Source organism: Nannospalax galili, unplaced genomic scaffold (assembly GCF_000622305.1).
Source record: "Nannospalax galili isolate Female #2095 unplaced genomic scaffold, S.galili_v1.0 scaffold137, whole genome shotgun sequence".
Lineage (NCBI taxonomy): Eukaryota > Metazoa > Chordata > Mammalia > Rodentia > Spalacidae > Nannospalax > Nannospalax galili.
In genome coordinates this window covers 920,244-932,881 of record NW_008340203.1, presented here as the reverse complement: position 1 = coordinate 932,881, position 12,638 = coordinate 920,244, and the positions used below count along the sequence as shown (strand labels likewise).

Genomic DNA, 12,638 nt, shown 5'->3' with positions numbered 1-12,638 from the left:
TCTCTTTAGATACTTAAGTGACAATTGAATTTATTTTTATAATTGTTTTAATAGCTTTTGTATAATCTTCATTGCTATTATGAGATATAAAATGTATTTATCAAGTCTGTAATCATTATGCCAAAAAATCTGAATTACTGTAATATTTTGTATATTGTTTAAATTGTAACTTTAATTGTAAAAAAAAATAAAAAAAAATAAAATGCAGCTTGATGTGACTGTTAAAAAAAAGATAAAGAGTGGGGCTGGAGAGATAATAAAAAAATGAAATTATGAAATTAGTAGACAAGAGAGTGAAATTGGAAACAGTCATTCTAAGTGAGGTAATCCAGACCCAGAAAGACCAAAGTCAGACGTTCTCTCTCATAAGTAGAAGTTAGCTTTGAATCTTTAGAGGATGTGTTCCAAATGGAAAATCCATCGAGTTCAGCAGACTAATAATGTGCCATGTGTGCTGGTTCATGGAGGGGAGTGAGAATGCAGCAATATAAATGGGAAAGTGACTAACGGATAGGATGTGTTTAATGGGTGGGGAATGGGAGGATAGGGAAGGGAAGTAAGAGGAGGAATAACTAACACTAAAGGGCTTTGGAAAGAGCCATGTGGAAACCTACTACGGAAGCGTCTCTCAACATACACATATGCAGTATAAAAAGGTTAAATACAGTTACCCTGTAACAGGTGTTCAGTGGCCTTCACAGACTAGCAAATGCAAAGTCCAATGGCTGCAATGAACTCCCTCTTTTGGAATTGTTGACCAGAGAGGTCTTAGAGATCCTCAAGTGATATGGACTACTTCCACTGCACCTGCATTCCCACAGGAAGCTGACTATAAGACCTTCGTGCTGAAGATGCTACTCACCTGAGCCACAGAACAAACAAGGGGAAATCAAGCTGGTACTGACCTTGAAGCTGCACCTCCACTGGCTGGATTTCACAGTGCTAGAATGTGCTGTGCATGCTGCTGACAGAGCAAGTGAATCCAGCTCTGAGTCCTGCAAAGGACAACAACTGACTTGAAAGATGCCAGTGGCACAATAGTGGCACGAATATGATGGGAGCTACTAACCACTTTCTACTTGGGTTAAGGCTCACTTAACATGTCTTTCTTGCTGGCTGCACTATTAACAATATTTAAGATGTGGAGAAATCTACAAGCTTATTACCTAACAAAATAAATGAAGAAAATTTTAAGGGAAAACCAATGCTGCATCACCACACTTTATGAGGTTTGTAAGATTGTGGTTTCCAGTGCTGGGGAAGGGGGTATTGCGTTGGTAATCACTGGGTCTTACATTTCAGGTATGCAAGATGAATATGTAACTCCAAGAGATGTGTGTAACACACTGTCTTCTGTATGTGGGACAGTGACACTATATTGTACATTTGGAAATCGATTGAGCAAGTAGATTTTATACCAAATGAGTTTACCACAGTGTAACAGACAATGTAGAATTAAATATGCTGCATAATTTATTAACAATTTATGAAGGCTGCATACATTTTGGGAAAGTGACCAGGAAGGAGAAAGGAGTGTGGAGTTCACATAGAATAAGTGATTATGAAGATGAATGAAACTATGACATTTGTAACAGAAGTGCTTTCTTAAATTATATGAAACAAGAGGTGAAGAATTTGACTCAGATTTTAAGCTGAAGCCAGAGTTACACATCAATTATTCTTGAAGCTTGAGGTCTGGAAGACCTGAAAGAGAGAGAACATAAGAGCTCTGCATTCCCTCAAGGCCATCCATGTGCTAAATAAAAATTGGTGATGACCAGAATGTATTTTGATCACACTCAAACTACTTCCCCCTATGCACCCCTTCCCCAGTATGCTCTCCTTGATTTCATTTCCTCTCTTATTATATGTCTTTTTATTTTAAAATTTACTTAGTTGTTAAATTAAAAAATATTTTAATTATTTTAATTTTATGTGTATGAATGTATTACCTGCATGTATGTAAGTACACTCATGTCATGAAATGCCCAGAGGTAAGAAGAGGGCATCAGATCCCCTGGTACTGGAGTTTCATATGGTTTTTAGGACTTATCCAGCATGTGGGTGTTGGGAACTGAACCTGGTCCTCTGCAAGAACAGCCACTGCTCTTAACCACCATCTCTGCAGTCATAATTTTTGTTTTTAAAACAAAACAATTGGCTATTGTTTCCAATTTCAGCCTCCCAAGTGCTCCTGGATGTCAGTTCAATCCCTGGAGTCTGGTCAAACTAACAGGTATCACACCAATAGGAAAAACTGACTCTCCCTGCCCCAGCATCCGTCAGTTGCTAGTAGATCCTTAGTTAATCTGGGGCTTCTTGCCCACTTGCCCCGTCAGAGGTGTTGTAAGTTCATATGTTCAGCTACCCTGCGGTGTCCAGATACATTGTTTTCTTGTATTCACCTACCATGTCCGGCTCTTACAAATCTTTCAACTCTCTCTCAAACAACAATTCCTGATTTTTGGGAGGAGAATATGTGATAGAGGTGCTCCATGTAAGGCTGAGACTCACAGTCTCTTATTCTCTGACTGTTGACTGTTTGTGGGTCTCTGTGCTGGTTGCCATCTGGTGCGAGAAAAACCTTGAGAGTTGAGCAATGCACTAATCTCTGAGTCTATCAGTAAGTCATTAAGTCAGTGTAATATTATGTCTATTGCATAGAGTGATAGGAGTAGCTTCTCCCCTATGGTCTGTGATTTGTTTAGTTGCAGGTTGGTGCTCTGATAACTGTAATGTATGTGAACTCCCTGCTGTGAGGTGAACCAGGACAACTAAACCAATCCTGAATGATAAGCATCTACATCTCTGATTTGAAATTATACTATGAATCAATAGTGAGAATAGCATTGTTCTGGCATGAAGACAGAGGCATTGATCAATGGAATAGAACTGAGGACCCAGATGGGACTGCATTATTATAGTTGCCTGCTTTTTGACAAAGGAGCCCAAAACACACTTGGAGAAAAAGACACGATTTTCAACAACTGGTACTGGTGAAAGTAGCTACATGTAGAAGAATGAAACTAGATTCCTGTCTTTCACCCTGTATGAACATCTACTACAAATGGATCTAGGACCTCAACTTAAGACCTGATATATGAATCTGATAGAGAAGAAAGTAGGAAGCACACTGGAACTAACAGACTAAAGAAAGGATGTTGTGAACAGGACCCTGATAGCTCAGGCATTAAGTCCAGCAATTGACAAATGTGACCTCATGCAACTAGAAAGCTTTTGTACAGCAAAAGACACTATTATTCAATTAAAGAAGCACAGCTATACATTTGTCAGAGGTTAGTATATAGAATATAAAAATAACTAAAAAAAAACCCATAAAAACCCAATTGAAAACTAGGGCAAGGAACTAACAGAGAGTTTTTAAATGACGAAACACAAAGTGCCGAGAAATGCTTAAAAATTGTTAAACATCTTCGCCATGGGGGAAATGCAAATTAAACTACTTTGATGTTTCATCTTACCTGGTCAGAATGGCTAAGATCCAAAAAAGCAAAACAAACAAACAACAAAAGAGATGACGACAAATGTTGGCAGGATGTGACATAGGGAAACACTTATTCACTGCTAGTGGGAGTGAAAACTGCTTTAGCCATTATGGAAATCACTGTGGCTGTTCTTCAAAAGCCCAAAAATAGATCTTCTACGTGATCCAGTCATATCATTCGTGAGCATACACCAAAGTACAGTCTATTCTACTACAGAGATACCTGTTCATTGCTTCCTTATTCACAATAGCCAGGAAATGGAAACAACCTAGATGTCCATCAGCTAATGATTGGATAATCAAAGTATGGTACGTTTATACAACAGAGGAATATTATTCAGTGGTTAAGAAAAATGACATTATGAAATTCCCGGTTAAATGGATGAAGCTGAAAACATTCATCTTAAATGAGGTGACCCAGACCCATAAAGACAAACTTCATATGTTCTCTCTCATAAGTGGAAACTAGGTTTGAATCTTTAGAAGGTGTGTTTTAAATGGAAACTCATGGAGGTCAGGAAACTAATAACATGCCATGGTTGGTGGGGGATATGGGCAGGGAGACAGAGTGCAGCAATATAAATGGGAAAGTGACTAACGAATACGATGGGTTTAATCAGGTGGGGAATGAGAGGGTAGGGAAGGAGAAGTAAGAGGAGGAATAACTAACACTAAAGGCCTTTTGAAAGAGTCATGTGGAAACCTACTATGGAAGCTTCTCCCAGCATATATGTAGACAATATAAAAAGTGTTTAAATGTATTTACCATATAGCAGGGGTTCAGTGGCCTTAATAGAGTAGAAATAAAAGCCCAGTGTCTGGAATGGACTGTCTCTTTCAGAGTTGTTGACCACAGAGATCTTACAGATCTTCAAATGATACTGACTATTGCTGTTGCCCTTGGTTACCGTCAGACTTTGATGGTAATACAGTATTGCTGAAGATACTACACATATGAGATGCAGAACAAACAAGGAGAAATCAAGTTCCCGCTGACCTCGAAGTGGCATCTCTGCTGGCTTTCCTAGTCCTAGAATGTGCTATGCATGTTACTGACAGAGGACGGTAACCCAGCTGTGAGTCCTGCAAGACACAGCAGCAACTAGCTTGGCAAAATATGCCAATGGCACAATAGTGGCAGTAATGTTATGGGAGCATGAACCACTTTCTAATGGATATAAGTCCTAGGTAACATATTCTTTTGATGGCAGCACTATAACGGTATTTAAGATGTAGGAGAAGCTGGGTGTTGTAGAACATGCCTTTAATCCTGTTGGACAGAGGCAGGCTAACCTCTGTGATTGAAGCCAGCCTGGTCTACATAGTGGGTTCCAGGCCACCTGTGACTATGGGAGACCCTGTCTAAAAAAGGAAATTTAAAAGTTCATCAAGTAATAAAATAGATGAAGAAAATTTGAGAGAAGGATTAATGTTCCATCTTCACACTTGGATGGGATTGGTAAAATTGTGGTTTCCAGTGCTGGGGAAGGGGAAATACTGAGCTGGTAATCACTGGGTCTTACGTTTCAGGTATGCAAGATAAGTAACTCCCAGAGGTCTCTGCAACACTGTGCCTTCTGTGTATGAGAAAGTGACAACATATTGTACACTTGGAAATTGATTATGTAGATTTCATATCAAATGAGTTTACCACAGTATAATAAGCACAGACAACATAGAATGAAATGTGCTGCATAATTTATTAATAATTTATGAAGGCTGAATACATTTTAGGAGAGAGTTCAAAGTGACAGGAAGGAGAAAGTAAAGTATTAAGTTCATGTAGACTAACGTGATTATGAAAATGCATGAAGCGCTGACATTTGTAGTGGAAGTGCTTTCCTAAGTTAAATGGAGGAAGGGGTGAAGATCTTCGCTAAGAATTTAAGCTGAAGCTAAATTTCCATATCATTTATTCAAGAAGCTGGTCTGAGATCTGCAAGACCAGGAAGAGAGAGAAAATAAGAACTCTGCATTCCCTCGAGGCCATCTGTATGTTAGAATAAAAACTGATGATGACCAGAATTACTGGTGATAGCTTAATGGTTTTCACCGAAAGAAGCAAATTTGTGAAGGTTGTGCAGATGTTTGTCTGCTGAGGAGCTGATCGGCAGCAGCTGGGCTGGCAGCGGGGTGTGCAGCAGCAACTGGTCCCACAGGTTGGTTTACAGCAGGTGGTCTTGCACAGGTGGTTTTGTAGCAAGTTGGTTGGAAGAAGGGCTGGCAGCAGGATGTGCTGCAGCAGCTGGGGATGTAGCAGGGCTGGCAGCAGGATGTGCTGCAGCAGCTGGGGATGTAGCAGGGCTGGCAGCAGGATGTGCTGCAGCAGCTGGGGATGTAGCAGGGCTGGCAGCAGGATGTGCTGCAGCAGCTGGGGATGTAGCAGGGCTGGCAGCAAGATGTGCTGCAGCAGCTGGGGATGTAGCAGGGCTGGCAGCAGGTGGGAGCACAGGTTCGCTTGTAGCAGGTGGTTTTGTAGCAGGTGGTTACACAGCAGGTTGGGCTGCAGCAGGGCTGGCAGCAGGGTGTGCAGCAGCAGCTGGTCTCACATACTGGTTTACAGCAGGTGGTCCTGCAGCAGGTGGTTTCACAGCAGGTTGGGGCGCAGCAGGGCTGGCAACAGCTGGACCCACAGGTTGGCTTCCAGCAGGTGGTCCTGCAGCAGGTGGGAGCAGCAGGAGGTGGTCACGGTGTCAGATGTGGGGGTGGGGTTCTGTTCACAGGGGAGTTTCCAGAATATGATGACTTTCTTCTGTATGGGCCTTTTGTATATCAGGTCAGGTAGGTTTGGGCCAATCAGAATTTTTCTTGTTTACATCATTTTCCATATTCAATTTTTGTTTATCAAGGAAGAATTTTTCCTTAACTTTATGAATCTTTGAAAGTATTTATTTTGCTTCTATTTGGGAATAGCACACAGGAACTTTTTCAAACAAAAGAAGGATTTGCAATGATTCCTGAGCCTTGGAAGTTTGCTATATGTGTCTTATTCAGGGAGAAGTACTCCGCAGTCTCTTGTTCTCTACATTTTGGCCAGTTGTGGGTCTCTGTGTTAATCACTCTCCGTTGCATAAGGAAACTTCTCTTGTGAGTTGAGAGATACATTCATCTATGTGTATAGTAATATGTCATTAAGAATCACTTTAGTACAATGACCATTTAATAGAAAACTAGCTTTAAGTTCTCCGAAAGTTTGTAAGAGGCAGATGTGATGGATGACCACAAGGAAGCAGAGTTTTCTAGGCAGCTGATCAGTAGCTCATATGAACTCACAGCAATGGTGGCAACATGCACAAATCCCATGCAAACTCAAACTACAAAAGACCCCAGCATAGACACGAGGAAGTGTTTATGAAGTTCCAATCCCATCTAAGCAAACTGTGGCAACAAATGGCTGTTAGCAGGGGTAGAGGCAATTTCTTTCAAACGTGGGATTCTTGATAAGTTAACCTGGTTCCAGTGCATGGACCCACACTGAAGGACATTAGGAGACACAAATTTGACTCTAAAGGCCTTATTATAGTGGTGATAGGAGAGGGGATCTAAATACCATCAAAATTTATTGTATCAAAATTATAAAAATTCAATAAAAAACAAAACAAAAGAATCATAAAAAAGGAAGGGCTCACAGCATCAACTTCATTAAGACATCACATCTGGTCATGTGTTCCCACCTGCTCAATTAGAGGGTCCGCTTTGCTTCTGTATTTCCTTGTCTACCTATTAGGATGTAGTCATGGAGATGGATGCACTGATGCTGTGATCACACTGGTAAGCCAAATGCCCAGTGCTTGGTTTGTCCACCAAAGCCTGACTCCACACTAGTTAGCTATCTGTCTTTGTACCAGATCTACCCCTGTGTCTCTGGTGTGTCAAATGCATCCTGGAGATGTTAGGAATACAAGAATCATACCTCAGAGCAATAAAGGCTACATAGGCCACAGCTGTAGCAATTTTTATACTAAATGGGGAAAAACAAAACATTTCTGTCTTTTCTTTTCTCTTTTCTTTCTTTCTTCCCTTGTCTCACAAGACAGCCATCTCACGCTCAGCACTGAGCAGTCTTGATTGCCCTCTGCTCTTCGTCAAAGTAATTGCATTTGTTCACACCTTAATGTATGGGCCACTGTGCTCAGCTATAACCAAACTCATTGTTGACTGATGATATTGATAAACCATCCCATTGAATTGTGACAGAAATTTTGTTTTTTGCTGGAGATGAGGAGAAGGGAGAAATGACTGGATGAAGTTGCTTTGAGGATAAATGGGGAAAGGAGTAGTTGAGATAGTGAGTAGGAGTTCTAAAACTTTTCCTTAATCTTTTAAATTTATTTTTTTAATGTGGAAGAGTGTTTCACCTGCATGTATGTAAGTGTACCCATGCATACAATGCTCATGAAGCCAGAAAAAGGTGTGGCATCCCCTGGAACTGGAGTTATAAGATGATTGTTAGCTGCCATGTGTATCCTGGAAACTAAGCCCAGGCTCTGAAAGAGCAGCCAGTACTCTTAACCACTGAGCCATCTCTCCAGCCCCAAGTTCCTGAACTTTTAAGGGAAGATGTCAAGTCCATGTGTGAAGTGGAGACTAAACTAACCTTGTCAGACAGACATTTCATTAAGGTAATGTATTACAATGAGATGGTAATAAATCTGTGGTGAAGAGCAGGTCAGCATGACATCCTTTGTGTAGAAACCTATTTTTCCTGGTTTCAATATGCATCCAGTTTCCCAGGAAAAGCCAAGGTCCTATATGTCTATGTAACTCACTGGAGAGATGTCATGTCTGAAAGAGAAACCTGGTTACCAAAGAGGAGATTATTTCTCCGGGTTCAAGACTATTCAAGAGGTAAGAGTAGATAAGTAAGAAATGTCACCATTTGGACTTTGTGCTCAGGTGTCCTAGGGCCAGATATCAAGAAAATTTTGATTACCCTTTGAAAGTAGAACTGGCATATGCAGAAATAGAACCAGTTGTGCAAAGGCAACTTCAAGAGAAGGAGTGACCTCAAGATTAGGAAGCAGACATCATCCTAGCTGGGGATTTTGTGGAAATGAATGTGTATTTTTATTAAAATAACCAGGTGGTGCGCTCTGGAATTTTGGAGTCAAGGGAACCACTGTGAGCACAAGGGAAGGGAAGGACACTTCCCCTCCATCTTCCCGCTTACTGGACACATCATGCCTCTTGCCTTGACAGTATAGATGTCACTAAACATTGGACCATTATTTGACATTAGAATAATTGCAAGATTGAAATGTTTTATCTGTCAATTATTAGAAAAATGGAAGACAAAAGTACGGATAAGAATGTGGAGAAATAGGAACCTTTATCCATCACTAGGAATAAAAAATGGCACAGCGGTTACAGGGAAAATTATGGAGATTCCTTAAAAAAATTAAAAAATAGACATACCTAATCTCGCAGCAGCTACCCTTCAGGATACTTACACAAAATGATTAAAAATGTAATATATTTTAAAAATCCTTTATTGAATTTGTGTGTATTTCATACAGAACATCTTAATCATCTTTATACCCCCTTCCCCATTGGCCCCTCCTGTAGCCCCCCCGCTGTAATTCATACACTCTGTCACCTGTGTTAAGGCCTATCATGTCGTGTTAGTGTCCCCAGACGTCTCAGTGCAGCTTCATTAACTGAGGTCTAGTCAGCCTATCTAGAGTCTGTCCCTTTAAGAAGATCAGCTCTTCCTCACCCGGAAGTCATCAACTGCCAATAATCCTTCCTCGATGATTGGGGCCTGCTGTCCATTTCCACAGTTCTGTGCTGGGTTTTTGTCTGCTTGAGTTTGCATGGGTCTTGTGCATGCTGACACCGTTGCTGTAGGTTCGTATGAGAAGGGTCCCAGGAGCCTGTAGGACTCTATTTACATTTGGTCATACACCTCCTTCCTGGCTTTTACAATCTTTCCACGTCCTCTTCTGCAATGGTTCCGGAGCCCTAGGTGGGTGAGTTTTAATATAGGAGTGCTTTCCAAGGACCCATACTCTAAATTTGTAATATTAAAAAAACTTTTGTGGGGGCTATGTATGTATATGCACATGTGGGCATGTGCACATGTGTGTGGATGTGTACATGGATGTGTTTGCAGGTAGGGGCCAGAGATCAACATTAACTGTTTTCCTCTATCACTCTCCACCTTCATCTCTTTGAAGAGGGTCTCTCACTGAACCTGGGGCTCACTGATTCAGCTAGACTGGCTGGCCAGCAAGTCCCAAGAATGTTATGGTTACAGACATGTGCTGCAATGCTTGCTTCCTATGTAGGTGCTGGACATCTGAACTCAGGTCCTCATACGTACTTAGCAAGCACTTTATTGAGTCAGTCTCCCTAGCTAGCCTTCTTTTTTTCTTTTATAAACTTTTATTTGCATTTATTTTATGGTGAATTTACTCCTGCACCTTAAGTTTTTGTTTCAATTTCTTTTGGAATATCTTTTGATATCTATGAAACTTCCTCTTTTGACTTGGGAACAAGCCTCTTTTTTTAGAGAGGACAATTTCCACACGGCTGGGGAGCTCATGTATAGGTTAATCTGACCATGAATTCTCTAAGTACCATGGTCCTTCTTGGGTATGTTTAGATATGTTTAATAACCAGAGAATCCATATTTAAATGCTTATGTTTAACATTGCTCTTTATTTAATTTTCATTTTTAAACATCTGCAGCCCAAATCCAGAATTCTTTTTAAATCACTGACCCTGAGTCCCTCTCTACTGTTTGGCGCAGGCACCTCTATCCACTTCACCACTGTATCACTTGTTAGTTTCATCGATGTTGTTAAAGTGAACACAAGGGTTTGAACCTCTTGAATTATGTGATTTTATGGGGTTTTCTGGGTCAAGAGCAGTGAACCATTTTCAGAGGCTACTTCTGGTTATTTACAGGACAATCCGAACTATCAGTGCTCCCATGTTCACACAAGTGTATTAACGATAGATAAGATGTGTGAGCAACCAAGATGCCCATCAACAATAAGTTAATGAAGAAAATACGATGAACCAATTCTGTGTAATTCTATTCAGATAATGTTTCTGAAAGTCAAAGTCAGAGAAGGATAGAACAAAAGGGTGGTTTCCAGGGAACGGGGTAGGAGCAAATAGGGAATTGATATTCATTGGGTATTAACTTCTAGCTATGAAAAACTTTCAGATATCTGTTGGAGAACATTGTGCCAAATGTGTGTGTACGTGTGCGTGTGTATTGTGTATCATATCGCACAATAAACATTGTTGAACACGTAGCTCTCCTATCAAGTGATTTATCAAAATATAATAAAGACAGACCATATGGAAAAATAATAGCGTAGAATTTATATTTATTAGAGTTGCTTGCTTCTAGAGAGACATTTTCAAAAGTGAGCAGGAAAGAGAAAGGAAGTTTATGAATCTAGAGAACACAGCAGAAGAAAACCTGATTATACAGATCATTGGTCGGTTACGTGAATTTCTAAAAAAAAAAAACTTAAAGTGCTTTTGAGGGAAAGTTAAAGATATTGGTTCAGAATCGGAGAGGACATTCCTCCACAGCTCTCCATGAAGCTGGAACATGATCTGTAATGTTGCAAGAAAAGGAGAGAGAATGAGTAAATTTGTATTTTATCAGGTGACTCATATGTTTAAAAACAGTTGATGTTCTCGTGCTTTTCAGCAGAGGTAAGATGTGAGCTCATGCCCATATGGTGAAGTCTGTGTGAGAGAAGTGTGGCTGTGCAGGTGCTGTTTATTTGAAGTTGGTCAGCAGCAGGGCTGGCAGCAGCTAGACACACAGCAACAGGGCTTGCAGCAGGATGTTGTGTAACAGGTGGTCACACGAGTTGGCTCAGAACAGATGGTCCTGCAGCATGTTGGTTGGCAGCAGGGCTTGCAGCAGCTGGGCTGGCGGCAGGGTGTGCTACAGCAACTGGGGATGCAGCAGGGCTGGCAGCAGCTGGGTTCGCAGCGGCTGGGCTGGCAGGAGGGTGTGCTGCAGCAACTGGGGGTACAGCAAGGCTGGCAGCGGCAGCTGATCGCACAGGTTGGTTTACAGCAGGTGGTCCTACAGCAGGTGGTTTCACAGCAGGTTGAGGGACAGCAGGGCTGGCAGCAGCTGGGCTCACAGCAGCTGGGCTCACAGCAGTTGGGCTCACAGCAGCTGGGCTGGCAGCAGGGCTGGCAGCAGCTGGGCTCACAGCAGCAGGGCTGGCAGCAGCTGGGCTCACAGCAGCTGGGCTCACAGCAGTTGGGCTCACAGCAGCTGGGCTGGCAGCAGGGCTGGGAGCAGCTGGGCTCACAGCAGCAGGGCTGGCAGCAGGGAGTGAGGAAGCTGCTGGTCACACAGCTTGGTTGGAAGCTGGTCCTACAGCAGGAGGTTTGACAGCAAGGCTGGCAGCAGCTGGACCCACAGCAGCTGGGCTGGCAGCAGCTGGTCACACAGGTTGGCTTCCAGCAGGTGGTTCTACAGCAGGTGGTTCTGCAGCAGGTGGGCTGGCAGCAAGGGGAGCAGCAGGAGGGGGTGGTCATGGTGTCAGATGTGGAGGGTGAGATCCTGTTTACAGGGGAGTTTTCTAGAATATGGGGAACTCTTATAGTCTGGGTCTTTTATACATCAGACCTCCAATGTTTAGACCAATCAGAAAGGCATTTCCTTGTTGGTATTTACATAATTTTCTATATCCAATGTGTGTCTATCAAGGAAGAGGATGTTCCTTAATGTTATGATTCATTGGAAAGTGTTTAACCTGTTTCATGTTTCAGGGTCGCTCATTGGAACACTTAAGTAAAAGAAAGGGGACTTTCAGGTCAGATGACACTCCGGGGGGTGTGGTGAAGGGGAAGAAAAAACAGACTCTATTTCAAAGAGATAAAGAACACCAGAAATTCACAAATATAAATGTGCATGACTTCAATGCCCAGGAATTACGGGATACAATTAAGAGATCAAACCTAATAAACTATGGGCTAGAAGAAGCTGAGATAAAAATTAAAGGCTTCCCTGCATGGGCACTGGCCCTCCTCTTCTCTTGGCACCCCAGATGTCTGGACTACCCTCTTGGCTCAGACTCCTTACGGCTTCCTGAATCTTTGCACCCAGACCTGCCCAATTCTTCAGTCTAGTCCCCTGGAGCCCTCA

At 42.0% G+C, this 12,638-nt stretch overlaps 1 protein-coding gene across 1 annotated transcript; it reads right to left on the bottom strand.

The window, feature by feature from the left end:
* Positions 1-5,554: 5,554 nt before the first annotated feature.
* LOC115070706 (keratin-associated protein 9-1-like) lies at positions 5,555-12,028 on the bottom strand. Its single transcript, XM_029564607.1, has 2 exons — positions 11,276-12,028; positions 5,555-6,106 (listed from the first exon to the last, which is right to left on the bottom strand). Exons 1-2 carry the CDS (start codon positions 12,026-12,028, stop codon positions 5,555-5,557), a joined length of 1,305 nt encoding a protein of 434 aa, XP_029420467.1.
* Positions 12,029-12,638: the final 610 nt, after the last annotated feature.

What these genes read in the sequence shown, in the direction of transcription:
- LOC115070706 (XM_029564607.1), bottom strand. Translation starts at nt 12,028, where the DNA reads ATGACCACCCCCTCCTGCTGCTCCCCTTGCTGCCAGCCCACCTGCTGC. An exon ending in GTGTGTCTAGCTGCTGCCAG is followed by an intron (nt 6,107 to 11,275) that starts CCCTGCTGCTGA and finishes CCCTGCTGCGCC; the next exon opens with CCAACCTGCTGTGAAACCAC.